The 22,236-nt window shown below is 37.8% G+C and overlaps 1 protein-coding gene and 1 long non-coding RNA gene across 2 annotated transcripts; one reads left to right on the top strand and one right to left on the bottom strand.

The window, feature by feature from the left end:
- Positions 1-406: 406 nt before the first annotated feature.
- Positions 407-2,264, top strand: LOC127957389 (uncharacterized). The gene is made up of 3 exons (XM_052555912.1): positions 407-624; positions 781-856; positions 1,098-2,264. Exons 1-3 carry the CDS (start codon positions 445-447, stop codon positions 1,517-1,519), a joined length of 678 nt encoding a protein of 225 aa, XP_052411872.1. The 5' UTR covers positions 407-444; the 3' UTR covers positions 1,520-2,264.
- Positions 2,265-13,377: 11,113 nt separating this feature from the next.
- On the bottom strand, positions 13,378-18,243 carry LOC127957399 (uncharacterized). Its single transcript, XR_008153782.1, has 3 exons — positions 17,974-18,243; positions 17,283-17,348; positions 13,378-16,780 (listed from the first exon to the last, which is right to left on the bottom strand). It is a non-coding gene; the product is annotated as an uncharacterized LOC127957399 (long non-coding RNA).
- Positions 18,244-22,236: the final 3,993 nt, after the last annotated feature.

The raw sequence follows: 22,236 nt of genomic DNA, 5'->3' as shown, positions 1-22,236 counted from the left end.
TGTTTAGACTCTTAAAAAGTTATTCATCTATTTATTTACTTTCTTCAAGACTAGTCATATCTTTTAAATGTCATGCAATTGGCCCCTCATCTCTGCCTATGTGCTATGATTGTGACTAATGCATTGCATAGTCACCCACCCCCACCATGCAACTGAACGCTCCTCTCTAAAGGAATATTTTTCAAAGAAAATGTTCAAACAAATGACGAGTCGCCGTCTTTAAGTGTGAGAGGGAAACCCGTGAACAAAAGCTGTTTCCCACGGTTTGATGCATTGACTAACTTTAGCCGGATGTCCAACGCGTTTGGACATGCAGACGCGCGTTGAGTAACGGTGTCTCCCGACGGGATCAGAAAGGGCGGTCCGTGCTCAACGTCACATGAACTATAAATAACAGCGACATCGACAGCCTGACAAAATAGCGTAGTTGAATTATCCGTGAACATGGCTCAAGCTGAGACGTTGGAGTTAGGCGTGGAGCAGGGACAGATGCTGCTGATCGTGACACGGCACTGTCAAACCATGAAGCGTCAGGAGACACGACTGCGTCTGGCCACCGCGCTGCTCCTTGCAACGTTCTGCGCGACTTTGGTGTGGATACAGTTTCACCAGCAAAATACTACGGTAAAATACTAGTCGAAATTCTTTGCTTTTGATTTTAAACTAACAAAATGATTAACAGCCACACTATCAACCAGGTTAAATAAATATAATAATTAAATGCATCCAGTAATCAGTCAAAAGGGAGGAATTGAAGACTGTTTTTTTTCTACATCTCAGGAAGCATTCTCAGATGCTCATCAAGAGGATTTGACAACTACAGATTCACCAACAGGACACTCTGTTCATCTTGAACGTACGTTTGATTAGTGTTAAATTAGTCAAAAATCACTTCATGTAGCCTACTGTAGGCTAATCATTTTAAGTGTCATTGTACCACCAAAAAAGTAGTGTCACATGAGATGTTTGTTTGAGAGATCTTGTCTGATCAATACTGTGTAATTTAAAACTCTATGTCTTCAGAAATATCATAGGAAAAAATGTTTTTGTGACCTAGGGTCAAGTTACAGTGTTTTGTCTTTTTGTCCTAAAAACAGCTTTAAGACAGATGCATGCTTGTTCAGAACAACAGCCCATTGAATGGTTGGAAGTGGATGATGGCTATGACTCCCAAAATTTCAAGCTGGAAAACCATTCAGTCCTCCACATCTCCACAGAGCGACTGTACTTGATCAATCTGAGGATCTCTTACCGTGTAGCCCATGGCCAGTGTGAGCCTGGTACAGAATTGACTTTAGTGGTCAATGTCACACAGCAGCATAGAAACTATGAAAAAGAGAGAGAGATTATAAGTGCTAAGGAGTCTATGATTTGTAGAGATTATTGGTTTCAGTCGATCACTATGAATCGAGCAATCAGGTTAGAAGCTGGCACTAATCTCCGGGTGAGAATTAACCAAAAAAGTTGCATGTTTTTCAGCTGGGTTAAAAACAGTCATTTGGATGTCACTTATGTCTAGAGTTGCTTGTTTTATTGATAAATGAGTTTTACTTCCCGATGGCATAAATGCATATTTGAGACTAGTTAGAAACAGCTTTAAGCAGGTGTTTATTTTTATTTTTTTATTTACCTATGCTATTATTTAGGTGCTTTAAGATATACCAAAATGTTTAACCACTTGGTTAATATTTTCAGGTTTATTGAGAAGCTTCTCTTATTCTTTATGTTGTTATATTAAATTAAATATAACTATCCACAAAAGAGGCAGATTTTGAATATAGTAAAGTGTTGTGACGGACAAATTGCACCAAAATGTTTTATGTTAAAACTTTTTAAATGTGCATTTCCGAACTGATTCATTAAGAGTTGTTTGTCATTTGATTTTAAAAATCAGGTCTATTAAGTTTAAATATCTAAATTAGAACCAGAACCCATCATGTTCATTGTATTTACCTCTAGGTGGCAATCGCATAAATGTGCATTTCAGAATGTAACATGTTTTTATGGTTCACTCATAAATCTGTAGACTTGTCTTGAAAATAATTGTTTCTAAGTTTCAATTTATAAAGTCGTTGTCAACGATTTAAAGGTAAATCTAGAAAAAAACAGTGCAAAAAAACGTACAGAATTCACGAAAACCCTTGTTTATTTGAGGTTAATTAGCTCTTGATTTGTCTGTGTGTGTCTCCTTGATTACTGGGTCAGGAAACATGCTGCATTTTCTCTGTACTGCATCAATAAAAAAAACTTGTAGTAGAGAATCAGTTTTTGTGTCTGCTTTTGTTTATTGAAGATGTTCTGACTATTTAGCATGGAACAGATGCAGTCTGTAATCTGACAGAGCAAACCCTCTTTGGAACAGTGATTTTGCTGAATACATGAATAGATCATCAAGACCAAGATTCAGGATAAACCAGACTGGACTGGGTGCTTCCAATGAAAGCGAAATCCTAAAAAGAAAAGTGAAACTCTTAAACTGAGCACCTGTGCCAGAAAAGAATTGCCAGGGGCAGTGTGTATTAACCACATACTGTTTGGAAAAGCACACATTAATGACTTTTGAAAAATAAATGACATCTTTTAATGACTTCTGCACATTAAAAGATGATGCTGAATGACAAGACCACATTCATCTGACACACATCCCAGGGGAAGAACCTATTGTTTATGACAACTTTAATACTTCCAGCTTGTGTTTAACGACTTGGTTTTGTGGAGTAAATTCCTAACAGTTGAAATTCCAACAGCAAATAGGGTGATACTGGAACTGTATATTGCATGCAGATGGATAAGCATGTCAAATCAAAGATATTACTTATTGAAGTTTTATTTTATTTTATTTTCCATCCCTTAGAATTCTGGATCACTGGAAGGGGCTTTCCAGTCTAAGGATGTGTAGATGTTGTAGTATGGTTTTGATGGTACACCGTAAGTTTGCAGTACTTAGTCACTGGCTTTCTAAAAAGTATAAAGTCAACCAATTGAACATGTAAGGAACAAGGACTAACGGATGTAAGGACCAAGTAAAGTGTCTCCAAAGAACTCAAAGTACAGCAGTAGTTAGTGTGATGGACTGATTTACAGATTGAACACATTTATCATTGCATTTGAAATGTAATATATTTAGTTGTGCCAGAGAGAGTCAGCTATTTCAAGTGTTTGTGATATACTAACATTATAAATATTTTTTTTGCAGGAGGTGGAAATTAGTTTTTACAGTGAAGGTTTATATTTGTTCTAAAATAAACGTTCCTCTTATTTAAAAGTTTGAAGATTGTTTGAATAACAAAATCCCTTACACTGATAGGTTGACGTTACAAATGTGAAAGAAGGCCACAGATTTTCTTTCTCTTCATTCTTCTGTTAAAACTGTTTAGAATTTATGTAAAAAGCTTTATTTTTTTATGAAATATGTTGAACTCTATTTAATTTGAATATATAAGAAACATGAAAACTGTAAAATGTGCTTCAGTTTTGATGCTACTCTAAATAAAATATGGCCTGAGTAATTCCTGTTGTTTAATCCTATTCATCCATACATATTTTCCTTTCCATGTTTATGTCTCTTAACAAATTTACAGGTTAAGTATTTCAAAACATTCCTGTAAGAAAAATCCCTGGCTCTCTCCAAATGTATAGTAGTATTTGTTATTAGGCCTCTGCTTGTTTGCCAGGTTTCCTGTTTGACTTGATCCTTCTGATCCTAAGTGCTGTGCTCTCCCAAATTCAAGAAGAGGAAGAAATAGTTTGACCTAGATTTGACAGCAAGACTTTGACCCTGTCACAGAAGAAGCAAGAATTTCTGGAATTTAAGTGGAGTGTGTGAAAAGCAAGGAAAATCAACTCATGAATGAGCGTTACAACTACTTACTGAAGCTGATGTCATAAGAGAAGGAATACAGGATGTGTTTTGTCTGAAGGTTGAGTATTAGGGCCCAATAAGCAGACAAAAAAGACATCAGTATGTTCTACCTCAGAGCATGGAACAAATGTTTTTACATGGCCTTCACAATCTTGCTGGTAACCAAGTACAGGCTAGAATAATTCTTGTCTTGAGATGCTCATTGCCAATAAAGGAGATAGAGGGAAAATAATTTTGGCAGATGGGAACCTACTGTGTACACAATTGTGGATAATGACCTTCATACAGTGGGGGAAATATTTGATCCCTGCTGATTTTGTAAGTTTGCCCACCTACAAAGTAATGAAGGGTCTGTAATTTTATGGTATGTTTATTTTAACATATATAGACAGAAAAACATTATATAATGGTTAGAAATTTATTTGCATTTCAATGAGTGAAGTAAGTATTTGATTCCCAAGCTAAATATGACTTATTACTTGGTGCAGGAAACCTTGTTGGCAAGAATGAAGATAGTTTTTTGTAGTTGGTCACCAGGGTTGCACACATTTCAGGAGGGATTTTGATCCAATCCTCTTTACAGATCCTCTATAAATCCTTAGGTTTCTTGGCTGTCATTTGGCAACTCCAAGTATCAGCTCCCTCCACAGATTGAGATCCGGAGACTTGCTGGGCCACTCCATGACCTTAATCTGCTTCTTCTTGAGCCATTCCTTTGTTGCCTTGCCGGTATGTTTCAAGTCATTGTTATGCTGGAAGGCCCATCCGTGACCCATCTACAGTGTTCTGGCTGAGGGAAGGAGGTTTTCATCCAAGATTTTACAGTACATGGGCCCATCCATTTGCTCGTCAATGCAGCGAAGTCATCCTGTACTCTTAGCAGAAAAACAGATCAAAAAGCATAATGTTTCCACCTCTGTGCTTGACTGGAGGGAAGGTGTTCTTGGGGTCATAGTCAGCATTTCTCTCCCTTCAAACACGGCGAGTGGAGTTAATGCCAAAGTTTTGGTCTCATATGACCACTGGAATTTCTCCCAAGCCTTCTCTGAATCACTTGTTCTTTGGCAAAATTAAAAACAGTGCCTTTCTTGAGCAGGGGGTGCTGCAGGATTTCAGTCCATTGCGGCGCAGTGTGTTACCAATGGTTTGTTTAGTGACTGTGGAAAATGTTTCCCACTGTACACAGGAAGAATGAAAAAGGACACATTAAAATGGTACATTGGAATGTGTTCTTAGATATCAGTTTCTTACCAGTGACGTCCTGAGGACGAAACATGTGGATCAACAGCGTGATTGATCAGATGATTTACAATTTGAAAGCCGATTGGATGAAGACGAAGATGAAGATCATGTCTCACAAAGTTCAAACCCTCTTGATATGCTGACAGAACAGGAAGAGGACGAAAGTGGTGACACTTACTATTAATCCTGTTCAAGACAGTCCAGGCCAGTCGCTCCCTGGTTAAGTCATTTGACTTAACCAATTCAGATGTTATTAATTCTGACTTACCTGTCTGTGATGTGTCAGTGTCAGGACCTATACAAGCACAAGGGGAAATTACAACACGGGCTGGTAAAGATGTAAAAAAGTCAACCATCTAATTGAGACAGACTGAGAAGAGGCGAGTTGCGCTGATATGAAATGAGTTTTATTTTAATAATACATGTACATGTAATTTTGTTATAAAATGCACTTTACTCTTATTTTAACATGTATGAAGATTGTGTGAATAATATGAAGCATGTGTTTTTGGAGAGAGTTCATTAAGTAAGAGTGTGCAAGCTTTGTTGTTAAAATAATCCCTTTCACTGATAGGTTCACCTTCTGATTTTTTTTTACATGAGAAACATGAAAACTGTAAAATGTGCTTCAGAGGAGAGGTTGAATTTACAAATGTCAGACAAGGCCAAAGATTCAAGCTTGTTTAGATTATTGTGTTCTTTCATTCATGCAGAATAAAATGTGGCCTGAGTAATACCTGTTACCTGGTCCTGTTCATCCATACACACAACGCAAAATGGGCACAGATGGGTGAATGGAGAGTAGACGTGCTTCTTCACCGTGAAACACATTTTTTATAATTATGTATACATGATGTTCATGTTTACATGTTTATTTCTGTATACGTATGTGTTAATATAAAACAAAAGTTTTTTTTGAGCAGCTGGGAGGGTGCCCCCCGGGAGTTGGTTCCCTACACAAACTGTGTACTCTGCATATGGAGCGGTGGTACTGGACTTGGTCCTTCCGGTCTGATTCATTGTCAAAATCTGTTTTGCATGATCCAAGACAGCTGTTCTTTGCCTTCTGAAAATATCTGGTTTTAATGTGTTTCAGCGTATTCACATTCACATTTAAAAGTTTATATATATATATATATATATATATATATATATATATATATATATATATATATATATATAATTGCATTGTGCTTGGAGAGTTTTTAGATTAAATATTAGGATGAGTCAGGGTTTTATCCTGCAATTCATGCGCTTCTTAGCACCTTCTTATGTATTGAATTCCAGAAACATAATTCATTAATGAAGCAAATCAGTACGATAAAATCATTATCAATTTGAGATACAGTGGCAAGAATACGTTTGTGAAGCCTTTGAAAATATCCGTGCTGTTTAATAAACACGCCATGATTTCCATGAATGCCACAATTATAGACAAACACAATCTGACTTCATTAATTACATAAAAAGCAGATAAGAGTTCATGAGGAGTGGGAGTTCATGAATCAGCAATAAGTAGAGGATTTCCTGCAAAGGAAAATAAACTCAAATGTGCCTCAAGGCATTTATCAGAAAAAAGAACATATCAGTAGTTCCGCTTAAATGGACAGGTGACCTGGAGAAGAATTGGTGAATAAAATGTTTTTTTTTTTTCTTTACACACAAAATGTATTCTAGTAGATTAGTAAAGTGACCAACCACTGATGTCACATAGACTATTTTAATAATGTCCTTACTATGTGTCTGGGCCTGGGAACCTTTCCGTAACATTTAAGTCTATGCAGGGCAAAAAAGCTCTAGAAGTTTGGATTAACATGAGTAGATTAAAGACAGAATTTTTATTTTTGGCTGATGTATTCCTTTAAGAGTGAAACAAGTTGACAAGTAAATCAAGAAAGGCTGAAACTGAAGAAAATATGTTTTCCTGAGTCTAATTCTGATGTGCAAGGCATCACCTTAAAGAGTTACGTGATCAAGACAACCAAGAAATACTGATAAACCAGTACAATTCAACGCTATTGCCATAGTGAAATCTTCAGTAATGAACATAATACATAAATTCAAGATGCATAAGGTAAAATATTGAAGAGCATGCTGTATTAAACCAATACAGTGATTATTTTCAAATTGGAAACTGATGGATAAGGCTTATCTTAGCATTACGCCTGTCAGACATATTATTGGGGAAATGAAGCAAGTACACTATCTGAACAAATATTTGAATGAATCACAAGATGGGCGTCCAGTAAATTAGATGGCAAATGGGAAAATAGTGTTTGATCAGTTTAATTTTAAATACTTTATTAAGGTTTATTTTTGGAACCTTTGCATAACATTGTTTGACATCCCTTATATTATAGGCTTTAATATAATATTAAAGCCATCACCCAATCATATCTTTATTACAGTCAGGTTCTACACTTTCAACTTTAGTACTGCATACAGCAAAAAGTTCTGTACAACTTTATAGAAAAAAAGAGATGAGATGAGGTGACATTAATCTTGTGACTATTTGTACATACCGTTAGATGTTCTGTCTCTGGAGCTCAAAATGCACCTTTTTATATATAACAGGTCAATGTACTATGAAACGTCCTGTACTTATCAAAACTCAAATCGTTCTCTTTATTTTAAAAACAGCATTAATTATAACTAATGGAATGTGCAACTTTATGATGTCATAGTGTGGCTAAAAGCTGCCTCCACAGAAGAAGGACAATGCCTGCTTCTACATGATAACGCACTTGTATTACGAGTGTAGGAGCCATTTTAATGCAATTATATATTCGTCCATTGGGGGTGCTCTGACATTGGCATATTAGGAGTACATGGGTAATTAGACAACAGGTGGTAGTGGGGAAGCACACAGTTTTTGACCGTGTTAAGCCATGTACTACGTGGAATATTATGCTGACCGTGCTTCTAAGATTGTGTTGGATTGAATTTAATGGTGCTATCACTGTTAAAGAGTGATGTTCAAGGACATATGGAATACGGACAATGTTTGTGTGCTATATTATGCAAGGTATGGACTTTGATTCTTTGAACAACAAAGAATGAGACACTACAAGAAGCTAACTGGAAGCAACGTTAATCAATTAGAGCACAATAAATAAAAGACAATGTTGCCTCTTACATCTGTGTTCATGGAGTTTATACGCCTTGACTACTTGCTCACTCCTATTACCAGTACAACAGCAGCTTAATAAAAAGCTGTTACATTAGTCAAAAACTTCTTCCAGTGGACTGTGAGTATAAACTAGGATGCCACTTTAGAGACGGAGGCTTAGTTTAGTATGAGTTCTTCAGCATCAAGGATTCGTTTAATGGATATTGGATTTCGTCATGGAAATGTGATTCATTGTTCCAGTTTGATTCATACTGGATTCACTGTTCCTGTTGGATTGTTTGTTGCTGGGACAAGGCTTGATTCAGCAACGGATTAAAAGGTACTGTTGCAACAACAAATGTTTAATGGCCATTGACTCTGTGTGCACACTTGCCAAAGGTTACACATTTATTCTTTGTACTGCATGAGGTTTTGAGTACTGTGTGCAATATGGATGAGCAGTGTTTGGCCGCGGAGGAATCCACTGTGACAAAGGTTTGTAACGAAAATGAACCTGAAATGCAAAAAAGGACAATTAAACTCACAGCAAAGGCTTTGGTGGAAAGACTTGATTCATTACAAAAACTGAGAAAGGCAAAGCTTAACAAAGCACACAAAATGATTGAGACTATTAAAAGTTTGATGCAAAGTAACAAAGAATATGAGTCTGAAGTACGAAACATGTATGAAAACTTCAATGATTTGTGTTTAGGGGCTAAGGAAACGCATGATGCATTGTTGACTGTATTGCCTGACAATGAAATTGAGAAACATGATATATGGTTCAAGGCAAAACTGATTCCGATTAATGAGTTCACTGAACATGTGAACATATGGCTGTCTGTACCTGTAATATCTGAAGGGGTTGATGTAAATGTTAATGATGATGTTGTTCCTGAGGACAGTGTTTCAAATGCATCAAAAGTTACCACTGTATTTAGTAACTGTAGTTCAAGCAGCAGAATTTCTTCCATTTTATCAGCATGCATACAGGCAGAGGCAGAGAAAGCTGCAACTTGTGGCACGTGCCACTACATTAAAAACTAAACATGCAATTGAAATACAACAGGAGGAATTGAGAAAAAAATGGAACAACTGGAAGTAGATTCTGAAATTGCAGCATCTACTGCAAAAATTGCTGTTTTTAGGACAATCGACAGTCATAGCAAATGCTCACGTACTGGCAGTTCACATTCTAATCGAAAAGGATCAACAAAGGCTCAGATTTCAAGGAATGTGGCAGGAAATAAAGTTCTTTATTCCACAAGACCAAAGGTGTTAAATCCACAAGTTATTGAATATGTGCCAATGAGTGAAATACCAATGGATACAGCTGGAGTTATCAGCAGCATTCCAACACAATCAGTTGGTGCTTCCTGTAACAGCACAAAACGATCAAAATTAATGCAGCCTAAAAAAGTGTTGAACATTCAAGAAAGCAGTACTTACCAACAACAGGACTCATGTTCTTTTACTCAACGTTCCAGAGATAATATAACAACATCTCAAGCTGTGAATTGTCTTCCATCTCAAGGTGAACCCTTGTATGAGATTCTGAAAAGGCAAGAAGAATTGGCAACATATCTGGTACATCAAGTTCAACCTCAAACGCTTCCCAAAAGAGAGATTCCAATCGTTGATGGTAATCCACTTCAATATGTGCCATTCATTAGAGCTTTTGAGCACAGTGTTGAAGAAAAGACTCGTAGTAAAAGGGACTGCTTGTATTTTCTGGAGCAATTCACGACAGGACAACCCAGAGTACTGGTTCAAAGTTGCCAACATCTTGATCCAGAAGTAGGTTTTTTATTAGCCAAGAAACTTCTGCAGGAGCAATTCGGTGATGAATTCCAGATTGCAGCTGCATATATGGAAAGGGCTTTGAGTTGGCCATCATTAAGGACTGAGGATGCACAAGGTCTTCATGCATATTCGTTGTTTTTGCGTGCATGTTTTAACATCATTGATAATATCTCTTATATGCAAGAATTAAACATGCCAAGTAATATGAGAACTGTGATAATGAAGCTACCTTTCAAATTGAGAGAACGCTGGAGAGAACGAGCTTGTGAGATAATGGAGTTGAATCAAGGTAGAGCAAAATTCTCACATATTGTGGACTTCATCGAACGACAAGCAAAGATGGCATCAGATCCTGTGTTTGGATGCATTCAGGATAAGCAACCAAGTGCAGTTAGCAGGACATTCAAGGGAAACAGTTTTGCTACAAATGTTACAAATGTTAATTCAGCTCTGAGGGGATATGTAACATCACAATTGAGAAACCATTCTGTATACAAGACCAATGATAACACAACTTGCTTGTTCTGTCAAGAAAATCATGTTTTAAAAAGGTGTGAAATTTTAAAAAATAAGTCCCAACAAGAAAAGCTTGTCTTTTTAAAAGAAACAGGAGTTTGTTTCAGCTGTTTGAAGTCTGGACATATGAGTAGGGAATGTGACGACCGCCTTGTGTGTGAAGTTTGTAATCAGACACATCCGTCAGTGTTGCACATACATCGCAAGCCAGTTGTGGAGGACAAGGGGCAAAAAAGTAGCCTAGTGTATGCGCAAACTTGTGGACATACAGGGGCCGGTAATGAAAAATGCCTTCTGTCAATCATTCCAGTGCAAGTAAAATCATCCAAAGGCGACAAAATAATTAAAACTTATGCTTTTCTGGATACTGGGAGTTCAGCTACATTTTGCTCCAAGCAGTTGATGGATGAACTAAACATCAGAGGTAAAAGGGTTAAGGGTTTTCTGCGCACTATGGGACAAGAGCAGTCTGTATCTTGTAATGTGCTAACTGGTTTGGAGATAAGTGGAATCAACAACAATAATTTATTTTCCCTTCCGGAAGTGTATACTCAGAAGAAAATGCCTGTCAACTCCGATAACATTGTAACACAGGAGGAAATTTTCAAATGGCCATATCTGGACAGAGTGAAACTTACACACATTGAGGCTAATGTTGATTTACTCATTGGAGCCAATGCGTCCCAAGTGATGGAGCCATGGGGAGTAATAAATGGCTATGGTAATAGACCCTAGGCCATTAGAACCTTACTGGGGTGGGTTGTTAATGGACTTTCAGAGAGGAGTAGTGACTGCAGGAATGATACTGGCACACCTTTTGTTACTGTCAACAGCATTTCTATTGGAAGGCTTGAGAAATTGCTTCAACATCAGTATAATTGCGACTTTAATGAAAACATGGTGGATAAGAAAGAGATGTCCAGAGAGGATCTGAAGTTTATAGAAATAATGGACAAGTCAGTTAAGCTACAGGATGGACATTACAATCTTAAGTTACCATTTCAAACTAATGATGTGATATTGCCTAACAACTTGTGTGTCGCCAAGCAAAGGTGCAAAAGGAAATTTGAAAAGAACAAACAGTTTCCTGAGGAATATACACGTTTCCTTTCTGATGTTCTATAGAAAGGTTATGCTGAGAAGGTGCCAGAAGACCAGTTAGATCGTGATGATGGTAAGGTTTGGTATGTTCCTCATCATGGAGTGTTCCATCCAAAAAAGGGAACATTGAGAGTTGTATTTGATTGTGGAACAACATTTAAGGGTGCATCACTTAACAACCAACTGTTGCAAGGTCACAACCTTACAAATTCACTTCTGGGAGTTTTGATACGATTCAGGCAGGAGCCCATATCATTGATGGCTGACATTCAAGCTATGTTTCATCAGGTTAAGGTGTCTAAAGAGGATGTTGACTTTCTTCGGTTTCTATGGTGGTCTGATGGAGACTTGAAACAGGAAGTTTCTACTTACCGAATGACAGTTCATCTGTTCAGAGATGTATCCTTTCCAAGTTGTGCCTGTTATGCATTAAAACAAACTGCAACAGACAATCAATCACTCTTTTGGCAGGCAGCTGTCATTATTTCATCAAAAGGGTGGGTTTTCTTTGATCAAGTGGATCAGTAACAGTCGCAAGGTACTGCAATCAGTTCCAGAGGAATCCAGAAGTAAAGACGTCCAGTGTTTGGATTTAGCTAAGGATAAGTTACCTGTGGAAAGAACTTTGGGTCTTCAGTGGTGTACAGAGGTGGATGTGTTTGAATTTAGAATGCAGTTGAAAGCACAACAATGTACAAGAAGAGGAATCCTGTCTACTGTCTGTTCTGTGTATGATCCTTCTCCTACAGGAGATGTGTAGACAGAATCTGAGTTGGGATGAGAATATACCCCCAAGACTTCAAACACAGTGGAATAGTTGGATTTCTGATTTGGATAAGTTGTCAGAGTTCCAAGTGGACCGATGTCTAAAACCCACAGATTTTGGACAAATCATGCATGCTTGTTTACATCATTTTTCTGATGCCTGTGAAAGAGGATATGGCATGGTTACTTATCTCAAGCTGATCAACAGTGAGGACAAAGTGCATGTGACATTTCTGCAACTAACAGCAGCTGTACTCACTGCTAAAGTGGACCAAATGCTGAGAACAGAGCTAAGACTTCAGTTGGAGAGTTCAGTTTTTCGGACTGACAGCCAGACTGTGCCCAAGTACATCAAAAATGAGGACAAACGCTTTCAGACTTTTGTTGCAAATAGGGTCTCTTACATAAGAGAAAGGACACAACCCCAGCAATGGAGATATGTTTCCACAAAGGAAAATCCTGCAGATCATGCTTCACGTGGAATGCAGATCAAAACCTTTGGGCAAAGCAAAAGATGGATTGAAGGTCCTAGTTTTCTTTGGACATCAGAAGATTATCAACCACTTCCAACAGAAGAACACAACATTCAGGAGGATGAGAGCATAAGGTAAATGCTTTTATTCTACAAGGTACATCTAATTTTAACAATTACTTTATCACCTACTTCTCAGAGTGGAAAAGACTGAAAGTGGCAGTTGCTTGGATGCTCAAATTGAGAAAAGTGCTAGATAGGCTATGCCTCAAAAGGAAAGAATAACTGGCATTGGATTGCAATGTTACTACATCTACCTTGGATGGACAAATGAAGTTATTTAAAGCAACACAGGGTGGACTGTCTTTGTCATTGGAGGATCTCTGTGAAGCTTAAATGGCTATTGTTCGCTTCAGTCAACAACAACAATTTCAAGATGAAATTGAACAAATGAAGAGTGGTTCTAATGGAGTCAAGATGAATAGCAGTCTACACTCTAAAAATGGCTGGGTTAAAAATAACCCAATTGGCAACCCAGCACTGGGTAAATATTGGACAGAACACATGCTGGGTTAAAGTAACCCAGCATGCTGGTTTACACATTTTAACCCAGCATGCTGGGTTATTTAGAAAACCCAAGTTAGAGTCATTTTTACCATTTGTGGGTTTGCATTTTTATGATTCTGGGTTATTCTTGCTGGGTTATTCTCATAATTTCACTTTTGCTTAACAAAGCAATCATGGATTAATAAATAATGAAGAATACAGGTTATTTAGACTGTTAAAAAATATTTTTAATGCCATCTGATGTGTACCAATGACAAACAACATGGAATTTTCCCTTTTTTTGTTTCCAGCAAATGCAAAAAAAAATTAATAAAATAAAAATCTCAGAATTACAGTTGCAATAAATAAGAAAATTATTTCTAAATGACCTGTGTCTAGCTGTTTAACTATTACATTTTGACATGTTTAGCTATTTAAATACACAGTGAAATGACATTGACAATTAACATTCTTTAAATTTAAATGTAAAACAATTTAAAGATGTCCTTAAATTTATATCAAGTATAGAAAGACTCCTATGTAGGTAGATGTGCACTGCTTAGGGTAGTTCAACATATAGGGCCCTATCTTGCACCCAGCGCAATTGACTTTGTACACCGACGCATGTGTCATTCCTATTTTGCACCCGCGCAAAGCGCGCTTTTCCCTCCACAGAAGCACGTCGCTAAACTAGTGAATGAACTTGCGCTCCCTGGGCGGTTCAGCGCAAAAAAGGAGGCGTGTTCCGGCGCAAACAATCCCTGGTGCTATTTTGCTGTTCCATTAAATAATTGCGCCACTGACCAGAAAAAACCTAGTCTAAAGTCAGTGGCGCGTTGCGCGTTGTTCATTCTGCTATTTTAAGGGCGCATGCTTGACCATAATGTACAGCGTGCACAACGCGCATACACTTTGCTCATGTAATCTACACAGATGCAACAGTTATTTTTGCAAATCATAAATTGTTACACTTAAAAAAAAAATATTAACACATGAGATGACGGAAATCATTGTGGTGTGCCACGAAGATGTGAAAAAATAGGCATAAATCTAGCTTACAAATTATTCAGGCTAATTGTAGTAATTAAGGATCAGACCTGTTTGAGGTCATATATGTATATAAGGACATCTGACAAATTGGTTTGTCCGTCAAGAACCAGGAAAAAAAAATCGATGAAACAATTGTGGCTATTTCCTCCCACGCCTGTTTAACCGACGCTATTTTGGGTGGGTTTCTCCCATCCCCATACAACACAACTTCTCTGTCTTTCACTGCTCTTACAAGAACATCAGTCTCCTCGGCTGTGAACCGCTCCTGGCGTGCGCCTGGTAAATACGCCATAATAATAGCAATCCATAATGGAACTTGCGCACCTGCTTTTAAAGGGAATGTTGGATGACGCTCTGATTGGTTTATTTCACGTTACGCCCAAACCACACCTATGAATAATGAAGCTACTTCAGACCAACCCATTTTAGATTTGCGCCGGGCGCAAGAGCCATTTATCCCGCCGGGAAAATAGCAACAGCGCCGAGACCCGCCCACAAAGTTACTTGCGCTTCGCGCTTTGACACTTGCGTTTCAGATCGTTAAAATAGGGCCCATATAGTTCACCCAAAAATGAAAATTCAAAGATCTACTCAAAGATCACCTGAGAGCAGTGTACTCTGCTTTAGAGCCTGTCAATGGAAGGACAATTTTCAAAAGGAATTGCAAATTATGTTTTCAATTGCGTTTTCCACATGTGACAAATTGTGACAAAATCCAAACACAATTGCAAATCTTGAACAAAAACACTTTCAGAAACAACGAACAAAAATTACCTTTTCAGTTTTCATGAATGCACAGTGACTGCCAAATTTCAAATGGAAAAGCAAAGTCCGTTTGCAGCTGTATTTTCCATTTATTATGAGTAATAAGCCTCTCATATTGATCAAATACTGCATCATAGCAGCTTTACAGTATTAAATAGGAAAATAGTGTGTAATAATGCAAAGAGACAACAGTAAACACTCAGTTTTCAGTTAAAGTCAGTTCATCATTGATTCAGTGATGTATCGTCCCTCTGTGCGATCAAGTCGATGATATCGCTTGATATTAATTGTCCCAAACTAAGGAAAACCAAAGAACCGAAACTCCATCGGTGACAGAATGGAGAAAAAAACCTTGGGAGAAACCAGGCTCAGTTGGGGTCAGTTCTCCTCTGACCAGACGAAACCAGTAGTTAAATTCCAGACTGCAGCAAAGTCAGATTGTGCAGAAGAATCATCTGTTTCCTGTGGTCTTGTCCTGGTGGTCGTCTGAGACAAGGTCTTTACAGGGGATCTGTATCTGGGGCTCTAGTTGTCCTGGTCTCCGCTGTCGTTCAGGGATGTAGAGGTCCTTTCTAGGTGCTGATCCACCATCAGGTCTGGATAAGTGCTGGATCCGGGTGACTGCAGTGACCCTCTGATCTGGATACAGACTGGATCTCGTGGCTACGGTGACCTCGGAACAAGAGAGAAACAGACTAATGTTAGCGTAGATGCAACATAAGAATAAGTACATGAGGTGTTACTAATTACCTGTTATGTCTGTTTTTTCACTGTGTTGCACGTTACCTGCCAAAACTCAAAGGGAATCGCAATTACTTTAGCAATTTACTTTAGCCTCACATGGAAAACTGTCAATTTTTGCTAGAGGTGGTACCATACTATGGAGCCAAATGCTTTGAACAATGGAGGTTAAGGCACTACTAAAGGCAGCTGCCGCTCCGAGAGATGCGTGTTAAAGAACAGACAGTGCAACCCGGATCTCCCTATATTCTTGGCACCTCACACAATAAATAATTCTGTCATTTTTACCCCAAATGCAACTACTATCCCCTGCTAACAGTTAGAGCCACATGGTACTATTGGTCAATATTCACCATTAACCAAATGCTTTTCACCTGAGGAATAAAATATAGGATAAGATGCAAATAGGTAAATAAGAGTAGAACTGCAATGTTGTTTTGCTGACGCGCATCAGAGTGCATACAGTGAGAGATTAGGGGTAAAACTACAGAATATATCCCAATAAAAACATGCCCCATAGTATAGTCCCACGCTTGACACAAATTGACAGCTTTCTGTGTAAAGCATCTGTAATTCAAATGCTTTTCAATTGCGTTTGGACTATGTCACAATGTATGCGTCCACATGTGGAAAAATGCAATTAAATATACAATTAGCAATTTATTTGGAAAATAGTCCAGAATATCCTTACCTGTCCATTGATTATGATCAATGTCTGAGAGATCTGCTGGCATTTTTAAATCGCCATGACAATTGGATGGGGTTTTGTGGACTCTGCTGGGTTAAGGAATTCCATGTTTGTTCCAACCTTTAAAATAAGGAAAAAAAAAAAATTGTTATATATAAACAGAATATGATATAGTGATTGGCTGAAAGGTGTGCTTTCAAACTGTCTAATCAATGGGATGTTCCAGTTATTATAAATCACAGTTTTATGTTAATATGCTGGCTATATCAAACACACACAGTCACTGGCACAGATAAGGGAGATCACACTGCATGCGCGCACACAGACATTTCTATGACAAGTCACGCAGGTACGGGGTTACTCCGCAGCTTTAAAACAGTCCATATATAAACACTTATAGATGTACCAAAGTGATAAGGACAAGTCAAAAACACGAGCTGGAAAATTGGTATAATATGATGTTTACGCTGCTAAATTAGGTAAGTTACATTCTGAACACAAAGTTAGCTTTAACTATAGCACGAAATACAAATATATGTGCGTTTAAGTTACGTAAGGGTTAACGTTAGTTGATTATAACAGACAAGCAATTATGTAAAATGTATAATAAACACGAACTTACCGTTAGACGCATCAATAAGACTGCACTCGACGAGTTATTCTCTCACAAATGTATCCATGTGCTTTTCTGACAGGAAAAAACACATTTTGAATTATAATTTGTATGTAAAAAGACTTTATAAACCACAAAAGCATCAAAACACCTCACTAACGCGTCCTAATTCAATCGCTGTGCGTGCGCGCACTTTGAAATGCCCTGAGACGTCGATTCTTTTCCGGGAAATTTGTTCGAGAATTTACTGAACCGGTTTATTTGAACTGGATCGTCGGTTCTTTTAGACCTGCAGTCCGACTATATTGTACGTAATTTGTATGATTTACATGTCGATATGGACAGCTGCAGGCGTTTAAATTAGAGCAGAAAGTCGTATTCACTTTTTGAACTCATTTGACTCACTTAAATGTTAAATTCGCTTTTCAGTGTCAGAAACGACTTTTTCCTCTATTTTCACAGGTATTCGCATATTTCAGCCATCCGTCACTGTCTGAAACTTAATAAAACTATTAATCTGTCGTCTCACGATTATGCGAGTCACGTAACGTAGGTTGGCCGTTTGAGGTACGTTTAACAGTTCATCATTTAACGTAAATAATGTTGGCCTGTAGACGTTTAACAGTATTGTTGCCGCAAAAAAAAATTATAATTCTGCCAATTTAAAATAATTATTAATGAAAACATTAAATAAACTTACCTTAAAACAGTTGAAAGCCGTGGCTTTGCCCCGTTGTTCTTCCAAAATGACAGTTGGGGAGCGATTTAAACATCTTCAAGGCGCGTTAAATAACCCAGCGCTGACCTGAAACAACCCAGCGACGCAACCCAGCAGGTTTAACCCAACACCTGGTAAACTGAAACTACCCAAAAGTGTTTAAAAAGAAATAAAATAACCCAACAAAATGACCCAACACACTCAACCCAGCATTTTGGGTTAAAAAATAACCCAGCCGTTTTTAGAGTGTATATAGACTGGACCCTGTAATGGACAATGAACTCATAAGGATAGGAGGAAGGCTCAGGAAGGCAGCTATGCCAATTGAATCCAAACACCCCGTCATATTGTCTAAGAGTCAGCACATTTCACATCTTCTACTTCGTCACATTCATGAACAATTGGGCCATTGTTGTAGGAATCATATCTTATCCAAGTTAAGACAAACATATTGGATTACTAATGCTAATGCTGCTGCAAGAAAAATCATATCCAAATGTGTTGTATGTAGGCGTTATAGAGGGAAGACAGGTGAGCAAAAGATGTCAGACCTTCCCCTTGAACGAATTACCCCTGATCTTCCACCTTTTACAAACACTGGAGTGGATTACTTTGGTCCTATCAAAGTAAGAAGAGGACGTAGTAATGTAAAGCGATACGGAGTAATTTTCACTTGTATGGCAACTAGAGCAGTGCATTTGGAAGTAGCTTACTCCTTGGACACTGATGGATGTATAAATGCTTTAAGGAGATTTGTTGCTCGAAGAGGTCAGGTAGCTCACATTAGGTCTGATAATGGAACAAATTTCATTGGTGCCAACAGAGAGTTGAAGGAGGCTCTTTCTGTGTGGAATATCAAGCAAATTGAAAAGGAGTTACTTCAAGTAGGGGTGCAGTGGAGCTTTAATCCACCAGCAGGCTCCCATTGTGGAGGTGCGTGGGAGCGCATCATTCGCATGGTGAGAAATATTCTTTGTTCTGTACTTCGCCAACAGACGCTGGATGATGAATCATTCCATACTATTCTGTGTGAAGTGGAATCCATTTTAAATGACCGTCCGATTACAAAGCTTTCTAGTGATTCCAATGATCTGGAGGCCCTCACCCCTAATCATCTTCTTATGCAAGGCAAGCCTGCTTTACCACCTGGACTTTTTGAAAAGACCGATCTGTACATGAAAAGAAGATGGAGGCAAGTTCAGTATTTAGCTGACCTTTTCTGGAAAAGATGGATATGGGAGTATCTACCTCTGTTACAAAAACGTCAAAAGTGGACAAAGGAACGACAAAGTTTTGTTCCTGGTGACATTGTTCTTTTACTGGATCCTACTGCACCTTGTGGATCATGGCCACTTGGTAGAGTCCTGGAAACTTTTCCAGATGATAAAGGTTTAGTATGTACTGTAAAGATTAAAACCAAAGGTAGTGTTCTGAAACGACCTGTTGGAAAGCGTTGTCTTTTATTGGAGTTAAATGATTGAGGTGACAATGGTTCAATAATGTCCTGAATTTAAGACCAAATGTCTGTATATGTTGCTTTAATTGTTGTGGCTCCTTTATGTGTGTTTCTGTAATTATGTCTTCCTGCCATGAGCAATTAAGGGGCCGGTGTGTAGGAGCCATTTTAATGCAATTATATATTTGTCCATTGGGGGTGCTCTGACATTGGCATATTAGGAGCACATTGGTAATTAGACAACAGGTGTATTGGTAGTGGGGTAGCACACAGTTTTTGACCGTGTTAAGCCATGTACTACGTGGAATATTATGCTGACCGTGCTTCTAAGATTGCGTTGGATTGAATTTAATGGTGCTTAACCATGCTTCACTGTTAAAGAGTGATGTTCAAGGACATATGGAATATGGACAATGTTTGTGTGCTATATTATGCAAGGTATGGACTTTGATTCTTTGAACAACAAAGAATGGGACACTACAAGAAGCTAACTGGAAGCAACGTTAATCAATTAGAGCACAATAAATAAAAGACATTGTTGCATCTTACATCTGTGTTCATGGAGTTTATACGCGTTGACTACTTGCTCACTCCTATTACCAGTACAACAGCAGCTTAATGAAAAGCTGTTACAACGAGAAGAGGAAATACTAGCAATGTAAAGATCACTGTGTAGTGTAACTTGTGAATTGAATTGCCTTCCTTGTGATTCTAACACTGTATCTAGATCGGACATGAACACTGTATAATTATTTTAATTTATTATTATTTAATTAATAATAATAACAACTGCTGAACACACTTGTTCAAAACACACAGATGAGTCAGGGAAATCTGTGACGTAATTAACCAGACTGTGACTGACATTTAGACACAGATTGCAAAAGATGGATCACAACACTGCCAGCTGAAATACGCAATTCCAAAGAAACAGCATTTACATCAACATGGCTGCAGGAACAGACATGCAAATTGTATAAGGTGTATAACTGTACATCAATAACCGTATAACTGTAGAACTGTACATCAATATCAGCAGCATTCAATACTTAGTAGGGTGATATCAGCTAAATTGGGCAGACTTTTTGTAAATCGTTTGGGACAATAATACAATACCATATGCCTATTCCATGTGTATTTATGATTAATAATGACTGTTTATTTATGTTGAATTTTGTGTTTAAATTATGAAATAAAATTTACAGTTCTCGAAACATCAGTTGTTCCAACATTTTTTGCATGAGCAGTTTCAGGTAAAATGGGTCGGTCAAACTGTAAAGGGAAATAGTAATTTATCATCCAATTATAATTTTAAAACACAACTGCTTATACAGGCACATAACATTTAAACTGCATTAAACAACATATTTAAACGTGCAATTAAAAAATTAAATTTTGGAACAACATAGATCATTGAACTGATGTCAGGAACATGGATCAGTTTTTACCCATTCCTCATTAGCCTTAGGGTCATTTGGGTCACCATAGTGGGTGTTGCAGGCTTTGCAAGGTGATTTGCTTCTTTTGCCCTGTTTTTCCTTTTGGTTGCTTGCTGCCTGGGTACTTGCTGGCTTGCTTGGCTGGTTGCTTGCTGGATTACTTTTTTGTTTAAGCTCCCTTTCCGCCTCCTCTGGAAGGTAGGGCTTCCGCTCTGACGCATGTTCACTTCCGGTCACCTTTCCACTGATGAGTCTTTGCAGTATGGACCGCGGCACACTCCATGCTCGTGATAAGAGGTGCACACTCACTGTAATTCCTTTCTTCACTCCCTTCCAGTATTCATCTAAGGCCTCCTTCATCCTCTCCTCTTTCCACAGATTATAGTTGTTTGGCCTTACTTTCCCTCCCTGTTTTATCTTTGTATCCTTTCCTCTCTGATCCTTGCTCCTCCTCTATTTTCTCTTTCTGTCTCCTCTCATTTCCTCTGCATTCCTTTCTCCTCAATTGTTCTCCGACTTCCTGTCTCCTCTGCTTGTCTCCTCTCTCATCCTTCCTCCTCCTCTCACTTCCTCTCTCTTTCCTATTCCCTCTCTCATCTCCTCTCTCTTACTTCTCGTTTGCCATTCTCACTGTAAATAAAATATCTACTACCATTATTACTGTTGGGGGTTATGGTGACACACTCACCACGACCCCCCAACTGTAATAATGGTAGTATATATTTTATTTCCACACACACACACTCAAACACATGTGTATGTGTGTTTGTGAGTGACACAGATGATGGACCATTTTAGCTGAAACCATGTGGCCCATTTTACCTCAGTGGGTACATTGGGCCACCAAGAAAAACATTTTAGAAAAATATGTTCCTATACCAAACTAACAACATTATTTCTAATTGATGCCATCAAGACAGATATTATGCAAAAAAAAATTATGTGCATGTTTTTTATATATATATATATATATATATATATATATATATATAGATTTAAACAAATATAGTAAAAAAATATATAGTAAACACATGGACGCACAGTAGCACACAAACATGCCAAATATTAAAAATTAAAGGATTGCAATACATAAGATTTTTTTGTAGGCTAATTAAATGTGTGTGTGTGTGTGAGTGTGTGTGTGTATATATATATATATATATATATATATATATATATATATATATATGTATATGTATATGTATATATATAATGGAATGGAAGATGAAACTAGTTTATTTTACTCTACTCCCAAAAAAACACCCAATACTCATTGAGAGAATAGGGACAACCTGTTTAGACCATGCGCCCGGGCGCGCCAACCGTTTTGATTAAAATAGCAAAAGTGGA

The sequence above is a fragment of the Carassius gibelio genome, chromosome B5 (assembly GCF_023724105.1).
Source record: "Carassius gibelio isolate Cgi1373 ecotype wild population from Czech Republic chromosome B5, carGib1.2-hapl.c, whole genome shotgun sequence".
Taxonomy (NCBI): domain Eukaryota; kingdom Metazoa; phylum Chordata; class Actinopteri; order Cypriniformes; family Cyprinidae; genus Carassius; species Carassius gibelio.
This window is presented reverse-complemented; position numbering and strand designations above follow the sequence as displayed.

What these genes read in the sequence shown, in the direction of transcription:
- LOC127957389 (XM_052555912.1), top strand. Translation starts at nt 445, where the DNA reads ATGGCTCAAGCTGAGACGTTGGAGTTAGGCGTGGAGCAGGGACAGATG. An exon ending in TTCACCAGCAAAATACTACG is followed by an intron (nt 625 to 780) that starts GTAAAATACTAG and finishes TCTACATCTCAG; the next exon opens with GAAGCATTCTCAGATGCTCA. An exon ending in ACACTCTGTTCATCTTGAAC is followed by an intron (nt 857 to 1,097) that starts GTACGTTTGATT and finishes TCCTAAAAACAG; the next exon opens with CTTTAAGACAGATGCATGCT.